We start from the raw sequence: 25,076 nt of genomic DNA, 5'->3' as shown, positions 1-25,076 counted from the left end.
GACATTTCAACTATGTCCATGTTTTCAGAAGGTAAAAACGGAAAAATACTTACAAAATCTATGCAGCTGAACATCCAAAATTGAAATGATCTGATAAATAAATTCCCATTGGTTACAGTCCCTGCATATTGTGAATACCACTATCAGTTTACGATAAATCCAAATTCGGGTGACGTAGATAATTATATGCTATTTTTAACCAAGAAAATTATGATATGTGCCGCTTGGTTAACATATAATAGACAACTGCTATTAATCGTCACATAAAAATCACATATCACAGTGACATCAACTTGTCTTATATAAACTTTGTAATATAGTCATACTTGTTGAGTAACGGAAAGAACCCTGAATACCTCGCCTATGCATCCCTTTATGATATTGGGGTTACCCAAATTACATTTTGTGGATTTTATCTTGTGAAAAGATATGCCTCAAGGAAAATATATAACACTTATACCGATGTAAACATGTCTGATTATTTTGACTTTGATTTTTTAACAGAAAAACGAATCGGGTATTTCTCCTTATGTTTACAAATGTATATAGAGGCACATTTCTCAATTTTTCATTTGTACAAATGCCAATTTAGGTGCTTGGTCTATATATGAATAATGAACTGACAATTGAAAGGATTGACAGGTCATTACAATGCACTTTTTACCCCATTGTCCGTGTAATACAATGTGTAATTGGGTCAATTAGCGTACTCCGAATATCACTTTCACTGTCAGATCATGGATTTAAGTCCAAATCCAACTGTGGGCGATTGGAAATCTCAGATACAACCGGAAGCTTTGATCCTAATCAGGGCTAGCACCAGAGAACATTGGCATTTGTAATCCTTTGGCAGCAATTTAGTGAAAAAATTAGGTCGATGTTATAAAAATGTATGAGAAACATACCAGTGAGGCGATCATTGTGGACATAGTCCTCGAGAGACACAGAAGAAGACGAAGAAGAAGACTAAGGTTAAACTAAGGGAGAAACTGATAGAAGAAAAATTCTACGGAGGAAGACGCAGAGCAAACTGAAAGGAGAAACTGGCAGAAGAAAAAATTCTACGGAGGAAGACGCAGAGTAAACTAAAAGGGCAAAATGACAGAAGAAGAATTCTACAGAAGAAGACGTAGAGTAAACTAGATGGAGAAACTGGCAGAAGAAGAACTCTACGTGGGAGGGAAGAACTATGCAGAAGAACTTTACAGCTGGAAACCATATTACAGTTATCAATGAGCATATACTTGTTTCGACTATCAGAAAGCTGTTATTGTAACTCAGAAGGCAATGTTTACCATTCAAATTCTTTTATTTGTTCCAGTCATAATTGTAAATTATCAACAAAATGGTCAATAAATAACTTCAATCGTATACAAGACTCATTTTGGTATCTGCTATCAACTTGTAAACAAGTATGGAAATTGTTTTATTTGGAATGGCATGAAGTTTCCCAATGGTTGATTATGATTATTTTGAATCACGAAATGGCTGCATGTGCATATTTACACCGCCTTACTCTGGTTTGTTCAAAATTATAGTAGACTGGTATATTTCTCTTTTTTATAATAATTGATATAAAATGAATAGATTTCATTCCGTCATTCCTTTATTTCAAACAACTCATGCATGTTCCTTAAGAAACTAGCACCTACATAGACTTAGACCAAAAAAGGCCCAAAATTAACGTAGGTCATCATGCAGGAACTATTCGAAATTTCAAAACAATTACAACTTCAACCATGTGCTATCTGCAGAAATTGTCCCTGTCAACTCAATAATCACTGATAATGTGACATCAAAGCACATCGTTTAAATGACGATTGGAAGCAGTTCTACTTATTATTGATTTTGTCTTGTATAACTATAGATACCAAGACATTATTTTATAAAATACTTTGTAGATGTGTGAAACATTTATTGATACTGTTTTAACGTCGAGAACTAATATCTGTATTGTTGTTCTTCATCTTAAACAGGGTAAGACGTATTCAAATTATATATTGCTTCTAATTTCTTTTCTTACTGAGCATTACAACAATATGTGTAAGATTGTATAAAGTTCACAAAATGTACGCTAGAAAGTCAACAAATTAGGAGACAAAATTCTCCTGATCATTCGATAAGACGTGAAATCAGAGTGAATATACATTATTTGTTGATAATGATATAGTTCAATCACAGATTTAAGAAAAGTAGTATGTTTTTAATATTTTCAACAACGTCCAAGAACATGTCTGGCCAATCGAGGGTTACTGACAGGGTTCAGAAGAGATAGGAGGGAAAATTGCACAAGCAAATACTTGCCGCAACATAGTCGATTTCCGAAATTAAACTGAAAACACAATCAAAGGTTTGGAAACTGGCGATCAATGATAAAAGATCAATTCGTTATCACCTTCGACAAAAACATTTTGTCACATAACTAAAGACATATACTTGTTGTTTTGAAAAATTATTCTTTTTTTTCACATGACATCTTCCCAATGACCCCTCTCTCTCTCTCTCTCTCTCTCTCTCTCTCTCTCTCCCCTATCCTTAAATTGTCATCGACTCCATTAAATCTAAGGGTGTTCCTATATACAGGTATTATTGTATTTATTGATTGTTGCTTCCTCTTTGATTTTCCTATGTCATTCTTTAACAACTTCAGATATAGAAAATCGAACAAATCTTAAATTCATGTACAGTTTCTCTTTTACTACATTATTTTTAATACCTACAACAGCTTTTCATCTTTCCGTGATGAAAATGAGTGATGAAGGCATATGGATGGATTGATAAAAAAAAACTGGGCTGCTCGGGAGGTTCTTTTGAACACAATCTACGTCCCTACCCCCGCTTAAATCATGATATTTTTTATCTTTTTATCATTTGGAAACAAACAACACCCTTTCGTAAGCATTAGACATAAATATAAGATAATTTTGATAGGACATTTGAAAAAATTCATTCCGCATTATAGATTCCGATTATCATGGACTACGTTTTGATCTACTCGGTAGAACACAAGTTCTTCAATGTCATTCTTTGAGCTAAAACCATAGTAAAACATCCTGCTTATTTTGAATATGTTTCAGAAATGGAAATTAAATAATAGACTTACCATTATAGAGAATTTCTATTGTTTTACTTCATCTATAGAGATCAATAAGTGCTTATTGAAGCATGGGGAAATAGAACTACCATTTCATCAGATTGTTTATCAGTGAAGACGTCAACTTAATAATTAAATCTAGCGTGACCAACAAACAGCAACAATATCTACATCTAACAAACTGTACAGTATGAAAGAACAGAAAGATGGCAATGCAGTACAACTGGGAATGCTGCATCCTATTTGTGTGTCTTACGGTTGTTAGCATTAAAGGTAAGAAACCAAATGATAAATTAGAGCTACGAAACTTGAAATGAATTTGACAGCATTTGCAGAGTGGTATATCATAGAACTCTGATGAGCGAAAACAGTCTACTGGTGCACCTTTGTTGCGGAGCTATTGAACTCGTTATTCTTTTATAAAGCAACAATTTTGCATGGTTTATCCCTGTAAATTAATGAATATGATGTTTTTATTCAATAATGAGACAAATTGTGACATCAGGCAATTATCATACAATATTTCAATCAAGTTGAATTTCTATTATGTAAAAATAAGGAAATTAACAATTACAATTATTCATAAAGATACGATACTATTCATCTGAAAATGTTAAAGACCACGAATTGAATTCTTCATATAGGTTATTATTATGAGCTATTGAATTCTAAAATTACCTTTAGGCAGTGGGTCTTATATGATTGCAAGTCGACAAATCATTGTATTATTTAAATCAGACTATTTTTCTTTGATCATATAATTATGTTCATAATATAGTCGCTACAATGATTGGGCAATAAATTGAGCTCTGAGTAAAATAAACATCACACGCTTCCATCATTATCTGTAATTATCAATTTACAATTATACGAAAAACCTAGTTAATTAAATGAAATGAAATAAATGGAGTTTTACGTCCTACTTTTCAGCACCATGTGGGTTAATGAAGATGAGCAACGCCGTGCAGGGTGCATGAGAGAAATTTTGCCAGAACAGCGGCAATAGCCTGCTCTTTTTGGCAACTGTCGAGGGATCTTTAACGTGCACAGCCCAAAGCACACGGGGCCTCGGATTATTGTCCCATCCGAACGACTAGACGCTTTTTCCATGTCAGCCCCTCTTACCTGCATTACTGACAGTGGAAACCGGGTTGAAACATCCAAAGGTATTATCTCGACCTATACCGGGATTCAACCCTTAGTTAATTAAAGTCATTTATATTGGCAGGTAGAGGTCTAAATGATGATATAAGTTATTATGAACCATTGAGTTATTACACTGATGATGTTCTACACGATCACAATAGAGCTAAACGAGACCTATTCCATACTGTTCGATTGAATATCAATGCCTTTGGCAGGTAATGTTAATATAAAAAATCAATTTATTGTGTTTCATAAAGTCTTAAATGGAAAGAACTTTATTTGATTAAAATTTGAAATATCGTTCATTCCCTTTGTTATTTTATTGTTTAATCGCAATCAATATTATCAGTTTATTCTAATCTGATATTAGAAGTAACAATATAATACAAGATAGATAACAGCCGTGCTTAACTCGTCGAGTTCTGACTACCAATATTTCTCAATCATACCTCAAAACAAGGAGTTGAGGTGCCTAGCAATATATTTAATGTAGTGGTATTTGTCCAATTTTAAGACTTTCTTGTCATTTAGGGAGACGTTGGAGTAATCTAAAAAAAACATAGGTCTGTTTTGCCCTGTGTCGTTTAGACCCAAAATGTAACCCACTGAAGAACAATGCTACAGCTCATCTTTTTACTCCAATTCCTTTGATACAAGAATTAGACTGTATTTAAAATAGTAATACCACATTAATCCATTTGTGTTTTATTGTAAAGCTTTGTTCTCTTTTTAGGTCTTTCAACATAAGATTGAAACCTAACAAAGGCGTATTGTCTGATGATATAGAAGTGTCTACTAGTAATGAAGATTACCATTATGACGGCTCTGGTATTTATAAAGGCTATATAGCAAATGAAGGTGATCACGTTTTTTCTTTAATGGGTTCTTTGTTGTTTACAAGTTTCTTGTCCATTGCATTTAATGCAAACACTCAAACACGGAATTACAGCTTCATTCTCTATCGAAGGGTATGCATTGCGTTGGTAGTTGGACAGACTATAATGTACAAGAAATGAATTCTTAAGGACTCAAAATTTCGACAGATTGTCGCCAATGTATGTTAAATTTGTAATTGGGTAAATCCTTTTTTTATGGGGGAATGGCTATCAAATGGGACAGAAAGCCATAACTATTATGTCAATCTATTTCAGATCATTCCATAGTGCATGGAATCATCAACAGTCAAGGGCATTTTGATGGGAAAATATGGACTCCTTTTGACCAGTTTATAATTGGACCATCTTTAAAATATTATGAGAACGAACAGCCTTTTCATTCTATTATATATAGACTATCTGATATTACCTTTAATCAAACTAACATTGATAATAAATCCATCAGAGATCTATTGAAATTCAAAGCTAGACTCAATGTACAGGATATGAGTGTGGTCTCTGACAACCATAACACAAGACATATAAACCATAACATCCAGTATTTTCACCAACATACACGGCGACGTCGTGCAGTCCTTCAACCTAAAACAACCTGTGAACTTTATGTTAAAGCTGATAATTATTTCTATAATGCTCATGGAAACAGCCCCGATCTAGTAATAAATGAAATTGTGCAATTTGTACAAACAATTAACACCATATTTTCACCTATAGGTAGGTATTCTCTGTGAAACATGCCAACCGCTCACATTTTATGGTAAACCACACGTTCACTTAAATTTAGACTGTTTAGCTTGAAGGAATATAAGGAGTCATTTTATAAACAAATAGGTAAAAGTGGACTTATTTATATATTTAGTACACTATTATTGTGGGCCTAAACGTTTTCACTGTTGTCCTGATGACAAATATTAAAATGGACATCTATCTTAACGAGACATCCCTAATAAATGACAAGTACAACCTATAAATCTTATACACTTTCATTTTTCAGATTTTGACAGAGATGGGTCTAATGATAACATAAAATTTACCATTAAAAAGATAAAACTATATACTAATGCTTCAGATCCTGATTATGCTCGTTATGTTGGAAATATGGATGTCGTGAAATTTCTGGAAAGCCATTCCGAGGAAAATTATGATGACTATTGTTTATCTTATATTTTAACTCATAGAGATTTTGGTGAAGGAGTTTTAGGTTTGGCTTGGACTGCCTCACAAGATGAAAATCAAGTGGGTGGTGTTTGTGAAAAATACAAAGTAATGAAATTTCAGTTCTTGTCTCTTATACGTTTACGCCAAAATCAGATCCAACGAAATAGTTCATGAAATTCTGTTACATTATGTTACATTTCCAAAAACAATCAATTTTTTATGATCACAAAGTTTTAAAGGTCGAACGCAGACTGTTGTGCAGATTCTTTAAAATGATAACTAATTGATAATCTTTGTCGTAGAGTGATCATGTGTTAAGTCATATTGAACATGCTCAGCTTTACATCTGTTATGTCAAACTCAAGTAAAAATTAACCTACTGAATCAATGACGAAATTGATGAAGTAATGGACTCTTTTTTCTTGATTATTTTATAGGTTGTTAATGGTAAAAGTCAAAGTTTAAATACAGGAATTGTTACAACTTTAAATTATGGTCAAACTGTACCATCATTAGTTAGCCATCTGACGCTGGCTCATGAAATAGGACATAATATGGGCTCTGACGTATGTTTGTAAATTTCTTTATTTAATAGTAATAGCTACCCGAAGAATGATATAACACCTAATCACATTTCTGAAAAAGAAATACGACTGTCTCGAATGAAAAAGAACAGGGTTCAATTAAGCGGTATCGCATCGCAGTTTGCGAGTCAAAATAACCCTTTTTGCGATCCAATATTTCCCATGATTTTCCAAAAATAGAATGTATCACAACAACAAATTAAATTGTATATTTTTCTTGAGAATTTTTGTCAGACCAGGTAACACTCGGCAGTTTCTATAAATATACTACACACCGTTTAGGTTACAAAAAAATCCGTTGTATTATTATTGTTATAGACGTCACTGGTTAGATAGATCTAGAGTCTACTATATTTTGAATTGCTATCGATTTTCAAAGGCATGCGTATCAAAATATTAATTTCAAGTGATAACGTTTTATATACGTTTTACGTTATACGGGAACAATTATCTGCAATTTCATGAGACTACTTCTGATTTTTTTTTTAGATCTAAATCCCTAACATAAACTAAGAGGTAGTAGTAATATCTTATCGATTAGAGATTGGAGACAGCGACCCATATTAAGTCTTCGGAGTACTGTAATTCGAAGCATTGCACGGAGGCACTATGAGTATCTCTCAATGTAATAGAATACCCCCCCAAAGCCCCTTACCACATTCATATCTTCTAATCCCATTCATATCTTACTGCCATCTGATCCTGTAAACTTCCACTCTTTCCTCTTCACCACCCCTAAACACTTCTCTCACGTTTCCCATTTCACGTGTCTTGCTGCATTATTCCTTTACTTTAAAATCACTCTTAATCTCTTTCTTCGACTTCTTTAACTCTACCCTCATGCCTCGTTGATTACTGTATATACCCGCTCTACAACCCCTGTTCACCCTTCCTCTCTACTGCGCCCTGTTCGATTCTTCTCTACTGCCTGTTTCTTCTTCCTTACTCTCGATCGCGCCCTGTCTCTTTTTCATTCCTCTCTTCCTTCATCTCTACTACGTACAGTCTCTTTTTCATTCCTCTTTTCCTTCATCTCTACTACGTACAGTCTCTTTTTCATTCCTCTTTTCATTCATCTCTACTACGTACAGTCTCTTTTTCGTTCCTCTTTTCCTTCATCTCTACTACGTACAGTCTCTTTTTCATTCCTCTTTTCCTTCATCTCTACTACGTACAGTCTCTTTTTCATTCCTCGCATTTTCTCTCTACTATAAACACTGATACTTCCTCCCAACTGCGCAGTCTCTTCTTCCTTAATCTCTCATATGCCCTATCTTTTCTTCATTTCTTTCTCCTTCCTCCCTCTTTACTTTGCACCACCTCTTCTCCCTTTCTCTACTGCTCACCGTCTCTTCTTCCCACCTCTCTACTTAGCATTAATCATTCCTCTCTAATGACCCTTTCCGCCTAATTGTTCCCAATGTCTCTACTTTACTTATTATCTTGCTTTCCTCTGTCTCTAATAGCTTAATCTTTTTGGAACATTTTGAATTATGCCGTAACTAATCTTTAAACCCCGAAGCCTTGCAACTAGATTGGGCAAGGTATTAGTTTAGTTATATGCATAAAAACTGTTTTGAACCCTATCAGTAGAAACAATTACTGCTAGTAAGAACTATCACAATGAGAAGTACAAGCATATTATTTCCGACCAAATCACTAACGGATTACACTAGTATAAGCCAAATCACGTTTTATTGCGAATCATTTATTCTTTCTGAATTATTATGATCTCATATAATATTTCAGCACGATCCGGACAATGTAACATGTACACCGAGTGGTACTGGTGGTAATTATATCATGTACCCTAAAGCTACTAGTGGTAAACAAACTAATAACCAGTTTTTTAGTACTTGTAGTATAAATTATATGTCACCGATAATCACCAGTAGGGGTACTGGTTTAAATGGCTGTTTTACAGGTAAATACTACCAATCAGTGTTACGATATTTGAGTACACAATGGTTGTTGTCGTGGACCATGTAATCTGATCACAAAAGATTATCAGAAAGGTTCATCGATATTCTTTAGGTTTAAAGGAAATATTTTGTAAGGTTATTATAATTGGGGTGATTTTGTTGTCTACCATAGTGGGATATATTGTTTTATTTTGACGATGGCTCTGTAAGTTTCTTGATAGATAGATAGATAATAGATCTGCATTTTCTAGCTGACAGTGGTTCTATATATTCTAGCTCTCAGTGGTTCAATATTATATTCTGACAGTTGTTCAATAATATTCTAGCTGTCAGTGGTTCTATATCATTTATAATCTAGCTGAAAGTGGTTCTATATATCCCGACTGACAGTGGTTCTATATATTCTAGCTGACAGTGGTTCTATATGTGGTAATAAAGTAATAGATGAAGGAGAAGAATGTGATTGTGGCTGGGAAGATGAATGTCAGGAATATTGTTGTAATGCCCGTGGTGGAAGCGGTACTCCCTGTACTCTCAAATCTAATGCCACTTGTAGGTAAGTAGGGTAAGATGAAATGAAGAAGGAAATTGCCCGATCAGCGGAATAAGAATGTGTTATGCCTTATTAATATCCATTAATAGTGGAAACATTTCTATTTCGTGGTCCTTATAATTGATCTGTTTTCCTTAAATTTTTCAATTGATTGTACCCAATCATTTTGTCTGTTATATATTGACCCATTGCATTATTGCGCTCTACCTGCAAAGATTTTACTTATCCGGGTCACTTTGGTCTCAAATGTCACAGAAAAGTACAACTTCACCAATGTGATACTAGTATTGAAAAGAAATACAGAAATTGTTCAAACTTTTGTGTTTTTATCCACTGATATGTTTTGTGTTTTTTTTTCTCATTTTCAGTCCAAGTCATGGTTCATGCTGTGATAAGAATTGTCAATTAATACCAGCAGAAAATAATCAAGTCTGTCAGTCTAATTCTTCCTGTCATGAGGAAGCATACTGTGAATATCCTTATTAGAAATCGAATCGGGAATAACCGATCTGGAGCATATTCGTTCAATAGTTTGCAACTTGTAACATTTAATGAAGGTTGGGTATTATAGTGAAAAATTTGTGTCGTGGAAGGTTCTTTTTAAACTGAGTAAGATACAAGTCATCTTGGTACATAAAGGCAACTCATTGACCCAATGATTTACTGCTTCCAGTTTTGGTACAAGCATTATATATGGCAAGGATAGTAGGATAGGGGCAATGTACATCACAAAATTTCAAAATTCTTCTTCTTGTAGTAATTGCTACTGTAACCTGTTTTCTTAACCATTAGCACTAGTGCAAATTACAATGCTGAATGTCCCGAGCCACAAAGTTTACCAAATAAAACAGTTTGTGATGGTAGTCGAGTTTGTATGAATGGTGTAAGTATTTTAAAGTGTATCATGGGTTAAAGGAAAACCTGAACTGAAATGTAGTTTTAAGTCCAACTTTTCTGAACCTGTTTTTTTTTCGATTTCCACTGTAGAGGGATCATTATTTTTAAAGTGCACATGGGGATTCGCTTTATTTAGGAGAATTTAAAAGACACTTTAGATATCTGACTCAATTCAAGAAGAAACTTCACTATATTGATATATTCATAGGAATGTACAGGATCTATTTGTTTAGCTTACGATTATGAACCTTGCCAATGTAGTCCAACAGAAGGCGTCAATTGGAAAGATGAAGTACTCTGTGCTGTTTGCTGTATAGTTAATGAAAAGTGCACGTAAGTATTTTCCAAAACTAAAATAATTATTTTACGTGTATTTTTCTATTATTTCTTTAATATTTATGATTTTTAGTGACTAGTGTTTGGTAGTATAACATTATTGCTTTTATAATTTACCATCTTGAAATATTACAGAAGTTCATTTGAAGTCAGTTTTATGCCTAATCTCACAATGGTTCCTGGAAGTCCATGCTATGACAATGAGGGATATTGTGATGTATTTAGTAGATGTAGGGAGGTAAGAAAAATTTGAAAATGAGAGTTACATAATGTGTTTTAATGTACCTTTTATCGAAATGGTTTACAGTTGTCCCAGTAGTTCGAAATATCTTCATACGTGCGGAAAATCCAATAAAACGAGTAGTTTTTCTGACCCTACTCCGGAAATATTCCCATAAAATAGACCCTATTCAAATAGTCAAAATAATTATCAGAAGCTGGATTAGAGGCAGTGTTTCGGATCATTGAATGTTTGAGTGGTCAATCATCACAGCATATATTTTTTCAAAGCATAATCTAGCTTTGATATTACCTTAAAGGTTGATCCTAGTGGTTTCTATAATGACTTATCAAAATGGTTGATATCATCAAGTAAAGAAATTGAATCATGGATAAGTACCAATTGGTGGGCAGCTGCTTTAATAGCCTTGGGCTTGGTGATTATTCTGGTAATACTTCTTTGTTGCTATGATAGATATCGTGTAGTATACATGGGTACAGGTTATTAGTTAGTTGATGCAGCAAACTATAAAACATTGACATTGCAGTTCATTTAGATTAAATTGGTAAAATCTGCGTAACTGCAGTGTAATTTTGTTAGTGGTCTGGCTGTAGATCTGAGTTTGCCTATAGACGGACTGGATGCGGTCTATTTCTATTCTTTTTTCCAAGGCACAAATGATTGGAGACAAGACTCATTAATTACAGCATTTTTACAGCAGAAGGAAATAGGGTACTTCTTTCATAATTATCCATTCAATTCTTTTTATAGGGATTGTTTGTCAAATTCTGTAGTAAATCTCCATCTAAAGTAAGACGAGAGAAATGGGAAGAGCATCAACGACAACGTCAGACACAGGATGGGTTTAGAATGCAGCAGCCTCAACAACGAAGGTTAGGGTCTAGTACCAACAGAGTTGCTCCTGTGTTTACTACCCGTGAAAGTCGGGGAGGACAAATTCAACAATATCGCAATACATGATAACAACGTTGTGAGTGGATGCACAGTGTAAAATCGTGGTACGATCGTGATAATGATATTCTGCTTACTATTTTATGTGCCTTGAGTTATTAAATTATTCAGTATCATATATCTAAATTCCAAAGGTTTTATATTTTGAATAACTCACACTTATTGAAGATATATATTATGTATGTTTAAGTAAACAAAATATTATACCAATGTAATTGTGTTGTATTAATAATGTCTAATAACCAACCTATATTGTTTATGTAACACGATGGCTAATTGGTCAAGTTGAATGAGATAATGTAATTAATACTAAATGAAAGGGCCATTATTTTTGAATATTCACCTGCTGGATTGATTAATTAATAGATGTCTCATCTTTACATTGTACATAACTATCATTATGTTAATATGATGTTTTAACCTCGTATCAACCTATTTTTAATAACGAGGTTCAGAAAAGTTCAATATTGTTAAAAGCCCCATTTAAATGAAGACTTTTATTTCAATTCAATAAATAAGTACGAATATAGTCTGCCTTCATTGATTTTATATTAGAGTGTATTTTCTGATGTATTGATTGATTTTCATTGGTTTTCTTTGTTAATAATTAATAGTCAGCTATCTTTTCTTCTTACCTTTTTATATTTTATAACGACGTTTAAAGACCCATAGTTCTTTAGATAATGCTGTGTTATAGCCTATGTGTGTGGACGAGAGTTGGGCAGAGGGTGTAGGTAGGGTTCACTGTTGGGTACACATGGTTAAAGCACAAGTCAGTTAGGTACGGTACTTTAGTTACATTTCTTTTAGGCACACGTTCATTTGGGAACAGATCATATAGGCTCAGTGTTATATGGACATTATGTACATATTCATTTAGGCACAGTAGTTTGTTTTTTGTTTTTCACTTAGATCACAATTTCTTTCATTGCGTTAAATTTCAAATTACCGCTATTTGCTCCATTTGATTTTCAGTGATTTTCAGCATAGTTACAAACGTTAAATTGCTGCTTTACAATTGGAGCAGATGTAAATTTGAGTGATAACGATCAATGCTTATAAAAAAGATTTAAAGAGACAGATTCGTCATTTTCGAGAATTCAGAAGTACTAAAAATCGCATACAAAAATGGTATACTTTCTTTCCACGGCATGCGGATGGTAAAAACGAAACATCCATTTTAAATTTCATCAAAATCGGTTGAAAACTAAGAGAGTAATAGTAATATTCAAGATTTTGGGGCAAGGGCAATAACTCGAATAATAGCTCAAATTCGAACTTGATCTTCGTTTTATGAATATGTATACACACTACCGAATTTCATTTGATTCCATCAAAAAATCTAGTTTTTAGAGCGTTTACAACCAAATGTTGACGGATGGACGGACGGACGAAATAGAGAGATGTGGGCGTATAAAAATTATTCTTTTTAACTTTCGAACACGGATAATTATGATTACACATGCCCAAAAACGCTCAAATTTAGACGGTTAATACATGATTAATTCTCGTTTGTCAAACCAAGGCACGATTGACCCTGAAACATGGCGAATCTGCCCCTTTCATAACAGACACATGTATGTTAAGTACATTTTGAACACTCGGGACATAATGTTCTGGTTTGTATGATCAATAAAATGCATTTCTTCAGCAGTTTTGTAAAACATATTGGAGTGATTTATGCACGAATTTGAGATAACCCATCTTTAAGTTTGAATGGTTAATGAAATGTAGGGCTCACTATTATAGTTCAATATACTGTATATTTTAGGTTTATTTTACGGTTTCATGCGTTCACATAAAAAGGGGCTAAGATCTGAAAACTAATGGGTAACATTAAGTCACTTATTTTCTTGTTGACATGTCATCTAATAATGTCGATTCAGAGCATCTCATTATAGATCCGTCGCTGACGTTGCTCATATAACAAATAGACTATATTAGCAACCTGCTATTAGGCTACGTGGATAATCGAAGATTCTGACGCTCAGGACGGCATATTTAATGTTATTGGAAAGTAGAACCCGAGCAATTGACGACATCTGCGCCTGGGTTGACTAAATCTGAATATTGATCAGATTCTCCTAGATGCCACCAGTTGATAGTTATCCCTGAAAATACAGATCCATAAATTGCAATAATAACCTGAACCATCTCTAAAGTCATCTATGAACTATGAGATCCATAATATCATAATTGTCCTTCTAGAAAGATCAAGGGACAGCCGGAACTATAGGCCTATCTGGGCAGAAACACTCACTCATGTGTAATTTTCATAAATTGAGGATTTTGATCTATCAATTGTTCTTCAAACTTAAACAAACTTCTCAAAATACAATTATTTGATCATGTTCCTCCTATACAAAAGAACAAATGAGATAAAATATTAAGATTTATTTCACCCCATAACAAATAATATATTTTATTATATTATGAAAACAGGATTAACAAAAGTATGCCATCATTTCGCAGTTCAGTTGGAATTCAAAAAGACTGAATGACTTTGTCGTCCATTTCATTCAATATAATGAAATAATAACAACACTCGTATCACAGTTTCTTTAAATAAAACAAATTAATAAATATGATTTCTGAACGAAATAACGAAATAGAAATCATTAAACTATATATAACTTAAAGTGTAAAATAATAAAATATATTTTAAATTCACGGTAAAATAACAGCTCTACTTAGTTCGTTCCATTTCACTTAAAAAACTGAATCAAGTTATTCATTTTAAATTGTATCATTAATTTTATTGAAATAATACAAAATTGAAAACGAAAAAGTCAATTTTGTGAAAATTTACAGAATAACATACTTCCAGTTAGTAAGCATGAACTTCCATCCATTTACCTTCTTTGGACATTTTAATATTTATTTCACCGTCAAAAGGAGCCAACCTCCCATACCTAATCCACACATTATCATGACGTTCGGCAGTTTTGTAAAGAAATCATTCCATCCAATACTGGCATCTAGATATGCACAAATCCAATAGAGATCAGTAATAATATATCTACTCACTTATTTAAGTTGTCAAATAATGTTAAGAGAGGCTAATCAGAAACATCGTCAAATGTGTGTAAATGTCAATCAAATTCAAACTGGTTATCATAGTCAGTGTATAGTAACCGTGGTCAATTAGAGTTCCCGATTATAGTTTTCAGTTTCTTACAAACGTCTGATGTCCAACAAATTTCTAATTCAAATATAATATACATGATGAGGTAATAGAAAAATACAAAAAAACATTGCAGGTCATAGGATGGATTATACTAGGAAATGCATGACTGTAACACAGTGAAACAATATTATTAACAACCTGATATCCTAAGAAAAAAATCAGTTCACATCCGGTGGAAATTATAATAAATGCGAAGGAATTGTGGAAATTACATGGTGAGATTAGTCAGCTACGGCTTCTTACATACAATGAAGATTTTACAATTATTTTTCCGCATATTTGAATATCAACTTCAATGAAATATTAATAGTCTTAGAATGACTTTGTTCTGATAATTGAATTGAATAAAGTCCAAAAAATATTGACTGAAATTTTGCTTTCTGGAAATGAATTTCAACATACGTGTTTTAGGAACACATAGCAATTCCCGGTCATTATCACATGTACATTTGAAATTTAAATCAAAATCACATGAAAATAATGAGTAAAGTTCGATTCACGAACAAAAGTAAGAAGACAGACAGTATACTTGTAATAAATGGACGGGGATTAAATCACAGGAGTTTATCACACAAGTTTAAGTTTATAAACTAGTCAAATCAAAACTAGATCTGATAAATACTGACAAAGTTCCAGGTTTTACTTGTTCAGCTTCTTTCTTTCTACCATATAGTTTACATTTTATTTCTTTTCCAGCTTCATTACCATGTTCATCAACTCGACCTTCCGCCAGGAAATCATTCACTAACACGTTATGATTTTCAATCTGAAATAAAATAACAGAAACAATCATGTTATATATAATTAATTGGCGGATTCAGGTTTCTAGAACATTTCACAATCAGTGCTGACACTAGATACATGTATATACTTTAACTTTCCATCTTCTTTTAAGTGAGCGGTGAGGTATTTATTTCACAAGTTATGTCAAATGCAGGATCCCGGGATATGTAAAAACGTTAATAATCGAAGATAAGAGTATTAAGACAACCGTCATCACCTCTTAGTAGAATGCAAAACTCAAATTGGTCACAAAAAGATTATGAATCAATATCTTTCCAACGAGCTGGTACCGTGGCGAACAACATGAAAAGTGAGAAGACTTGACAAACGAGCGGTCTTGGTCGGAGACTTTTGTCGCCGATTAGAGTCTTGTCTTGAGTTTCAACGACTGGCACGGGCACACGAGGAGACAAAAATCTCCAGTCGGTCGATAACCACTTACGGAGCATGCAATTGAAAGGAAAAGGAATCTGATTGGATGAGGACTCTCTGACATGCAGACGATTAAACTATCGGAGACAATTATCAAATTTGTTTGATATTATAAATCCTGTCGGCGAAACGATAAATTGTCGGAAGCACGGGCACACGCGAGATTTTACTCAAGATTCGAGTCGGAGACAAAAATCTCCGACCAAGACCACTCGTATGCCTGCACCTTTATTCAATGCCACCCGACTTTCTCGAGACGACTGAGATTATAACTCACGACTAAGCAATACAAACCTCTACTATAATAGGTAATTCGGGTTTCTTTCTGTAAAAAGTACCAGTTATGTTATAGGTAGCTGATGTTGTATTAGTATGATGGTTAGATTTGATAGATTCACCTTCACATTTGATTGTAATCATTGGATCTAAAGCTGTAATAAATAACAAAATTACTACATAACATTAATTTCATTGAAAACATGCAAGGTGCAAAGTTGAGTCAATCGATAAATTTAGCGCACTTAACGATTTATGGTCAGCAGTTTTGTGGATTTTATCGGCATACATGAGCCATGGATACAAAGTGTAGCAATCTAAGAAAGAGACGATGATATACATTCGAAATTTTATAACCACTACTACCATGTAAGAATCTTCAAAGTATTACGTGGTACTTTCTATGGTAAAGGAGCATAATTTCACATATCTGTATTCATTTTGTAGAAAATCAAACGAGTATATTAAATTTTAAACATAAAGAAATAGCGACTGTAAAACTATTAAATATAGATACTTAACTCTATTTGTACATATTCATTGAACTGGATACAAACTTGGCGTTTGGATTATGTCTTATGAAAAGGAATACTGAAAGCTAAAATGGAACTATTTCAGCGCAAAGCATTTATCAAGAAGATTTAGAGTTATGTAAAGCTCTTGATGTTTACTACTTACATTCTTTAGATTTAGCTGTTGATGGTAGTTCTAGACCATCTACTGATATAACAGTTATAGTTGTTACCATCACATGTTTCTTCAGACATGGACAACCTCGTGTGGGTCCTTCCTTTGTTAATTCTCTGTAAATATATATACAATCAAACTTGATTTCAAGGGAAATCACTCATTCTGATATAGGGTCATTTCATGGGAAATGTTACATTTTGTGCATATCCAGGAGCATTTCGGGGGGAAATTGAATTGAACACACCAGACATGTATTCATAACACATAGAGCACAGCAAAAACAATCGTTTCTGGAAGCGCATATATATATCTATTTATATTTCTTTCATCATTTTTGCCATTGCTACCTGGGTACAGTTCAGACTTTATGTAACAAACGAGTCCTTGTCAATTTCTCATTCTAATAATCCACAGCTTTAACAGTTTTTATGACTATCAAATAAAACATATTAATAAATCAAACACCAAAGACGGGCTTGAGGTTCGTATCTAAAGATTAAAGCGATACCTTACCTTGCAGGTGAAATCACCCTGGCCGCATTAAATAAAATTCAAAATATTATTATCGATGAATTAAAATACATTTAAGACCTTGTGAAGCTGGCATCATATTCAATTAAGCTGATATTTGCAAAAAATATTTGCGTTGAGTATGTGTGTTCTAAAAGGATAAGTACACAGAACTGGTTGTGGGACATCAACAGAGGTGTTTATACATAATATAGAATATATGCAATCAATCGTTTTAAAACATGACAACATGTCCTTCTCATAATATAAATGAAAATTGCTTCTTACCCAGCACTAGCACTACTTCCGGTGTATAATCTTAACATAAATCTACCCGTACAACCTTGTTCGGCTGTTGTGGGTATGATAACATATCTTCCTTTAGGTAAAGTGGTTTCACCAAATACACTTCGAGTTTTACAATATTCAGAAGAGAACATCATCTGACCAAGAATATGAACACGATATTTTCGATTTTCCTCCACCTAACGTGAAATAATATTAATCTACGTCAGTGTCAGAGTATGTATAAGCATTTTGTGGTTATTTTCAAAACTAACACGCATAGTTCTTAGATGATCTGCAGGCAGGAATGCATCAACAAGGTATTATCTTGCTCGCTAACCTAATGATTCGATCTTCGCATAAATAGTAACGATTTTCATTGAAGTGATTGAACTATATCGTTACAACTTCAACTTTATTTTCTTATAGAATATCATTAATTTATAATATCTTGATCACTCATAAGCCATAAAACTGTCAATAGTTTTACAACCCTTGGAGCTTGATAATTCATATAAAGTAGATTGTTACCTTCATAATATGAAATCCAATTGTATTTAAATTCTGACCGAACGTTTGTCTATCTGGATGTATATCATGTTGTTCTAGTGATATCATGACTTTATCACTAATACCATTTATATCAAATAAAAACTGAAAAAGGATAAGAGTCAATTCAAACCTTCCTAGATTTGTTTTAATCTTTTAGCTGTTTGATCTTCTTCGTGTATTTTATTTTTTCGTTGGGTGCATTTTATGTGACCGTAAATTGGTTAAATTTAAAGTTTACGAAAATCATAAAATTATTAATGGACAAAATAGTCTTCAATTTTGTATTTCGAGAAATTCGAGAAAAAAACCTTGTTTTGACATTGATAAATTTATATCATGCTGCAGATGTTCAAAATTATCTATTAGATATCACTAATTTGAGGTTCGTATCTTTCGTAAGGTAAACGCTATAATTACATTATAAGCCTTTTACTATTGATTAAACATTGATAGGCTTATAGAGTACCAACCTGCGGATTTCCCAAGAAAGATGGCGCATTAACAACTCCACCTCCATTTCTACCGTTATGATGCCATTCTGAGTGTAAAATAGCTTCTGCCCATGTTTTTTTAATTGAGAAAAACGAGGTATTAACGAAATGGCAGATATCAATTGCTGTGAAGTGGTTAAGTAAATCTTCAAATGACATCCTAAAAAACGAAAAGTACTATTTTGAAACTTATGAGGGTTACTTTACTCGTATCTCGGATATCAAGACATTGCCGGATATAGGGAATACAGGGAATAACCCTGTACCTCACAGGTACCAAAATACAATGCTGTGAAGGGACCAGGCTTGATTCTGTTATAAAATTCCGACTAAGATAATTTGGTTCACCTTTCTTTTAATTTCGAGAAAAATGTTTTGATAGGTTTCAAAATGGGGTTAAATGTCACTGATTTGAGTATTATTAAACAAATATAAAAGAATATAAAGTACAGATTGGATTGTGCTTTAATAAATTCGAAGTGTTTTCTATAGAGTTTTTGAAGCATGTATATCAAATCTGAGATAAAACTAGACTAAATGTCGGACGAAAGCTTAAATGAATGACCGACGTTTCGGCACCTTAGCCAAAGCCTATTAAATAGCAAACCCTACCAAAATTCGCCTTCTTGTTGAAATTTAACTCCCATCTTTTCCCATTGCTGGGGTGCAACTCTTTTCCATTCTTCTGATCTGTTGTATAAAAAAATATAGAGCACTCAAATGAGGTTCAAAAACATATGTATTCCCAGCCAAAATTATCTTAACTGACAAAATATCCAGGGCAATATGTGAAGGGGTTGGTTGAGCCAGCACGGAAGAAGTACATTGTGACAATACCACGTCTGCTGATGAAATCTATTACTCTGACAGCTTAATAATACCAACTCTTATATATGAGGATATCGGTACCATCATTATGATAAAAGTCACCGGCCGTTATGCAGCTGTTTCGCTTCTTTCATTGCCAGTTGAAAATCTTAAACCTTTGTGACCAATATTTTGGTCGTTTTTTACTTACCGTTTTTGGAATTAAACCTTTGAATAATATCTAATACAACAATACTTACGAATCTGACCAGGCACCATTCCATTCTCGTGATCCCCAAGGATTGAATAGACGAACCAGATATAACATACTGGATCCTATTGTTCCTTGTAAACTTCTACTGACGGTTATACTTTTTACATCTGTTATATTATAACCGTGTCCTAATACCAAACCTTTATCAGTATATTTACCAACTTCCTCTTTAACACACTGGGAAAATAAATGAAAAAAAAAATGAATTGGTGCACCGGAATAATTGAGATCTCATCTCGTGGATTGTTTCGATGCCACCCTGTCTTCATTTTTTAGTTCAGATAAAACTTGGATGGGATTATCTAGATTCAACATCGCCTATATACCAATCCAACTTGAAACAATAGATTGAATTAAAGATGTCAGTAAAATATCAGATCAATATAAGTCATTATCATTTCAAAATCATCCTTTTCTGGCATACCTTACTCTCTGGTGGAGAGATTTACAATATAAAAATTTAGTACAAACAACAGCCTACCTGGATGTTACATGTCATCAAAGCTCTGTTTTCTTTAGCATCGCACAATTTAGTAAACAATGCATTACTGGATTCGGGATCTGACAATGTAGCCTTTAATTTGACGGTTTCTAACTTCTCTGATACTCCACTGGTAAAATCAACAAGTGAGTCGGCAACTGTACCTGATTCTAACGATTCATAGTCACCATACATCCTATACAAATATCAAAATATAACACATGCATTTTTACGTTATTTTCTCAGACTCAGCAACGAAACTATAATGTCCATTGACCACAGAAAACTTACACAATACCCAGAACAGTTCTCTGCAGATTTTAGCATCAATTTTAAAAAATTTTAGGCATACCTTCGAGCAGGGAGAAACATTTCTTAAAACGGCACTGTATTTCTAGGCATTGTCTTGTCCAGTCGAATAACTGTTCTGTCACAGAATGTGATCAATGGTCAATGGTCATTGCTATAGTGCCACACTCTAAAAATACTAGTTAGTAGGACACAATAAGATCTATTCATACTCGTGTAACATTTGACAGTATATTTACACAAATCTGGACTATCATCTTAAAGCGGACATGCCTGATGTTACGCAAAGAGAACAAGAAAGTGTAGTTCAAATGTAACAATTTTTTTTCATAGGGCTCTTAATTCTGGTTTTGCTTTTGAAATTTTGGTTCAGTAAAATTTATGCAGTCAGAAATCAAGTTATTCTGAAATACGATGGTAACATTTGGATAGTTTCCCAAGTCTACAATCTCAAAGTTGACCTATTTAATAACAATGGTAACATAGCAGCGTAACAACATACAGAAGTGAAAGATATGTTACATACATAATTAAAATGGCGTGATCTTATTTTTAGTAATTTATTGATTTGTTTAATTGAGTTTTTTCATCCGATTTCTACGATCCGTCGAGACCACGTTGGCCTTATTTCTTCTCAGGTCTGGACGTTTACCATTGTTTTAAGATTTACATTTTATGTATATAATAAATATAAAATTAGCCTACTCCCTCCCCCAGAAAGGTTTCTTTACCTGCAGTTCAGTTATCATGATCTTATACTTACTTGGCATAAGCTTTCTCCAATAAGGCACTCCAGAATTCATTTCTGGATTTTGAATGACAGAATACAAGGTTGCCATTTTTAGTTGGTAATCGATCATCAATTACTACTTCAATCCAATCACCAAATCTCCAAAATAAAAATTTGAATATTCCCGCATATAAGTTTTTATCATCCCATTCCTGATCTTTATGGTTTGTAACAACCTGGAAAAAGGAAATTAATGTAATGATACTCCATACGATATGTAAAGCTATCCAAATGATGTGTAAAGCAATCCATACGATATGTAAGGCTTATCCAAATGATGTGTAAGGTAATCCATACAATATGAAACGGTTATCCATTGGATGTGTAAGGGTTTCCCAAAGATGTGTAAGGGCAATCCATACAATATGTAAGGGTTATCCAAATGATGTGTTAGAGGAATCAATACGATATATAAGGCTTATCCAAATGATGTTTAAGAGGAATCCATACAACATGTAAGGGTTATCCAAATGATGTGTAAGGGCAATCCAAACGATATGTAAGGGTTATCCAAATGATGTGTGAGGGCAATCAATGCGATGTGTAAGGTTTATCCAAATGATGTGTAAGGGCAATTCATGCGATGTGTAAGTGTTATCCTAATGATGTGTAAGGCAATCCATACAATATGTAAGGGTTATCCAAATGATGTGTAAGGGCAATCCAAACGATATGTAAGGGTTATCCAAATGATGTGTGAGGGCAATCCATACGATGTGCAATTATTATCCAAATGAAGTGTAAGGGCAATCCATGCGATATGTAAGTTTTATCCAAATGATGTGTAAAAGAAATCCATATGACAAAGGTTACACATATGGTATGTTAGGCTTAACCAAAAGATGTAAAATCGATGCGTAATTCACTTGTTTAATCCATACGATATTCAAACGTTATCCTTTACATATATGAAAGGGTTATCCAAAGGTAATGCAAACGATGTGTAAGGATATTCCATGCGATATGTTTACAAAATAATGCACTAGGGTAATCGAAATAATCGAAATAAAATCATATTTGACGTATTTCTGTTCACAATGGACACTTGCAAGATTCACACCTTAAGATGAGAAGTAGTGAAGTGAAATTGAAATAAGTGGAGTTTTGCGTCCTACTTTTCTGCACCTATGATTGGGTTAATGAAGACGGAGGAGAAGCCACTTGTGAACATGCTGAATCAAGATTGTTGAACCATGGAAATCAAAGTAAACACAATACCTTTTGCCACAATTTTGGTTCCTGTGCTAGACTAGAACAAGCTGTAACAAACCAAGTATTACCCAGATCTCCTTGATTTAAATCATCACAGCTAACTCCTTCTACAACTAATTTGGGTACGCGGCATAATTCCTGTAAAAAGTCAACATTATTCTATAAAATTACAGTAAAAATATATCCTGTTAGTTAACATTATTATTAATAGTCAACATATCTGAGTAAATAGACAAAATAGCATCTGTAGATAGTCAATAAAACTCTAAAAAGTCAAAATATCTAATGTAAATAGTCAACATTACTCTGTAAATAGAATGAATTTCAAACAAACAGATACTATTGCTATGTCTTTTTAGTGAACATAATTCTGTAAATAGTCAACATAACTCTGTAAATAGTCAACATAATAAAACTATCGTATGTAAATAATCAATATAGCTCTGTAAATAGTCAACATAACTCAGTAAATAGTCGACATAACTCTGTAAACAGTCAACATAACTCAGTTAATAGTTAATATTATTATAATTATTCAACATAACTTTGTAAATGGTCAAAATATCTTATGTAAATAGTCAACATAACTCTGTAAACAGTCAACATAACACAGTTAATAGTTAATATTATTGTAATTATTTCAACATAACATTGTAAATGGTCACAATATCTTATGTAAATAGTCAACATTACTCTGTAAATAGTTAATATTATTATAATTATTCAACATAACTTTGTAAATGGTCAAAATATCTTATGTAAATAGTCAACATAACTCTGTAAATAGTCGAAATATCTAAATAGTCAAGCATTACTTTGCAAATAGTCTATATTTTTTAATGAAAATGTAATGTCAATATAATTCTGTAATTTTTTTTTAAAATATGTTCTATTGCTATCATATATTACATTTTGAGAAAAGATTTAAAAAAAAGCTAAATTGTTTTTAAATATCGAAAGAGTTAAATCCTTTTTTTTCATTATTTATGATAAGAGAATATGTGCTTCTTTTGATCGTATTTGAGTGAAGTGGAGCGAAAATATAAAGAAACCGTCCATTCAGGTATTTTTATGAAACCAAAAATCAATAACCTGCCTTCTATTTGATGTATTGAAAACCTACCTTTGGTCGTTTCCATTCTATTTCATTATCGATCTTAGAATTAAATAATGATTTATTATTGGCTGGGAATTCAGGGTCTTCAAACAGCACTCCTTTACTAATACAATCCTTCCTGATTTTAGAATAACTTTGATTCCTATAGTTGGTAGGCATTGTCAGAGGAACCAAATTTAAGAACTGAAACAAAAACCAATCAAATTGTTCAATTGTTAACAGTAAATTTTTGATCACTTTGGGTAGTTCATTTTTTTTTATTACTACAAAATATTTTCCTGTTAATTAGTTTTATACAAACGAACGTGTAAAAATTGCATGTCATCAAAGTATTGTGGAAGGATTGTTAGTATAGCGTTCATTGTTTATGCTATTTGTAATCCAACCCTAAGTAATATCAATAATAGGCCTACATGTACTTATTATGACGTAATAAAATCCTGCACAGGGAATAAAAGGCTTACCAATGATTTATTATATTATATTTATTGCTGAAAATCTAACAAATTCTAAATACAAAAGCTAACAAACTTGCTGATAGTTGACTTAGACTAAGACAATAATCATCTTATGATTCTATACGATAAAACTAAATCAGAAACAATTCAGATTAAACACAATATTCAAGTAAATAACCAATATTTCATCAAAGGCGCAGTTCCAAATTATCACATTTACTATAAATTAGACATGTTTGCCAAGAAAATTTGAGACAAACGAAAGTCGTACCATATATATCATCAGAATTTTCAAATTTTGATTTCAATTATCCCTGTAGCATTTACAGTATGCAGGAGACTTTTATCTACCGAGAACATGACATACATGGGGTATGCCACCTTTAAACAAGAGTAGCCTACATTAAGTGTACTGTGTATTATACCGATTATGATAATTCGTTTTAGCTGTATTCATAACAAAATCACGAAGCATTATCGTTTGTTTGTAATATTATGAAAAGATGAAATATAAGCATATAAGATTAGTATATTAGGGTGATATCTATAATGGACTATAAAACTTAACCAAACACTGGCGTATTTAAAGGGTGGGGCGGGGGGGGGGGGGGGGGGGTCCCTACCAAAAGAAAAAAGGATTCCAC

At 33.1% G+C, this 25,076-nt stretch overlaps 2 protein-coding genes across 2 annotated transcripts in view; one reads left to right on the top strand and one right to left on the bottom strand.

The window, feature by feature from the left end:
* Positions 1 to 1,098: 1,098 nt before the first annotated feature.
* On the top strand, positions 1,099 to 12,398 carry LOTGIDRAFT_235956 (hypothetical protein; the record flags this gene model as incomplete). Its single annotated transcript, XM_009065990.1, has 14 exons — positions 1,099 to 1,134; positions 1,902 to 1,977; positions 4,323 to 4,455; positions 4,974 to 5,098; positions 5,392 to 5,850; positions 6,131 to 6,399; positions 6,732 to 6,860; positions 8,628 to 8,802; positions 9,209 to 9,356; positions 10,146 to 10,236; positions 10,459 to 10,583; positions 10,722 to 10,824; positions 11,126 to 11,254; positions 11,578 to 12,398. The coding sequence occupies 14 exons, from the start codon at positions 1,099 to 1,101 to the stop codon at positions 11,785 to 11,787; spliced, it is 2,208 nt and encodes a 735-aa protein (XP_009064238.1). The 3' UTR covers positions 11,788 to 12,398.
* A 3,150-nt stretch (positions 12,399 to 15,548) lies between these two features.
* The window catches only part of LOTGIDRAFT_235955 (hypothetical protein), a gene marked incomplete at its 3' end in the record, with an annotated part of 10,504 nt that continues 976 nt past the window's right edge, over positions 15,549 to 25,076 (bottom strand). The window contains exons 3-14 of the mRNA XM_009065989.1: positions 23,981 to 24,157; positions 22,864 to 22,995; positions 21,619 to 21,821; positions 20,547 to 20,742; positions 20,052 to 20,242; positions 19,597 to 19,674; positions 18,964 to 19,144; positions 18,473 to 18,595; positions 17,945 to 18,141; positions 17,135 to 17,259; positions 16,475 to 16,611; positions 15,549 to 15,731 (exon numbers count right to left, since the gene is read on the bottom strand). Of these exons, the coding sequence (XP_009064237.1) occupies positions 15,549 to 15,731; positions 16,475 to 16,611; positions 17,135 to 17,259; positions 17,945 to 18,141; positions 18,473 to 18,595; positions 18,964 to 19,144; positions 19,597 to 19,674; positions 20,052 to 20,242; positions 20,547 to 20,742; positions 21,619 to 21,821; positions 22,864 to 22,995; positions 23,981 to 24,157 (1,923 nt within the window). The remainder of the gene's footprint in view (positions 15,732 to 16,474; positions 16,612 to 17,134; positions 17,260 to 17,944; positions 18,142 to 18,472; positions 18,596 to 18,963; positions 19,145 to 19,596; positions 19,675 to 20,051; positions 20,243 to 20,546; positions 20,743 to 21,618; positions 21,822 to 22,863; positions 22,996 to 23,980; positions 24,158 to 25,076) is intronic.

The sequence above is a fragment of the Lottia gigantea genome, assembly GCF_000327385.1.
Source record: "Lottia gigantea unplaced genomic scaffold LOTGIsca_72, whole genome shotgun sequence".
Classification (NCBI taxonomy): Eukaryota; Metazoa; Mollusca; class Gastropoda; family Lottiidae; genus Lottia; species Lottia gigantea.
The sequence above is the reverse complement of the archived record's forward strand: the minus strand, read 5'-3'. Positions and strand labels throughout refer to the sequence as shown.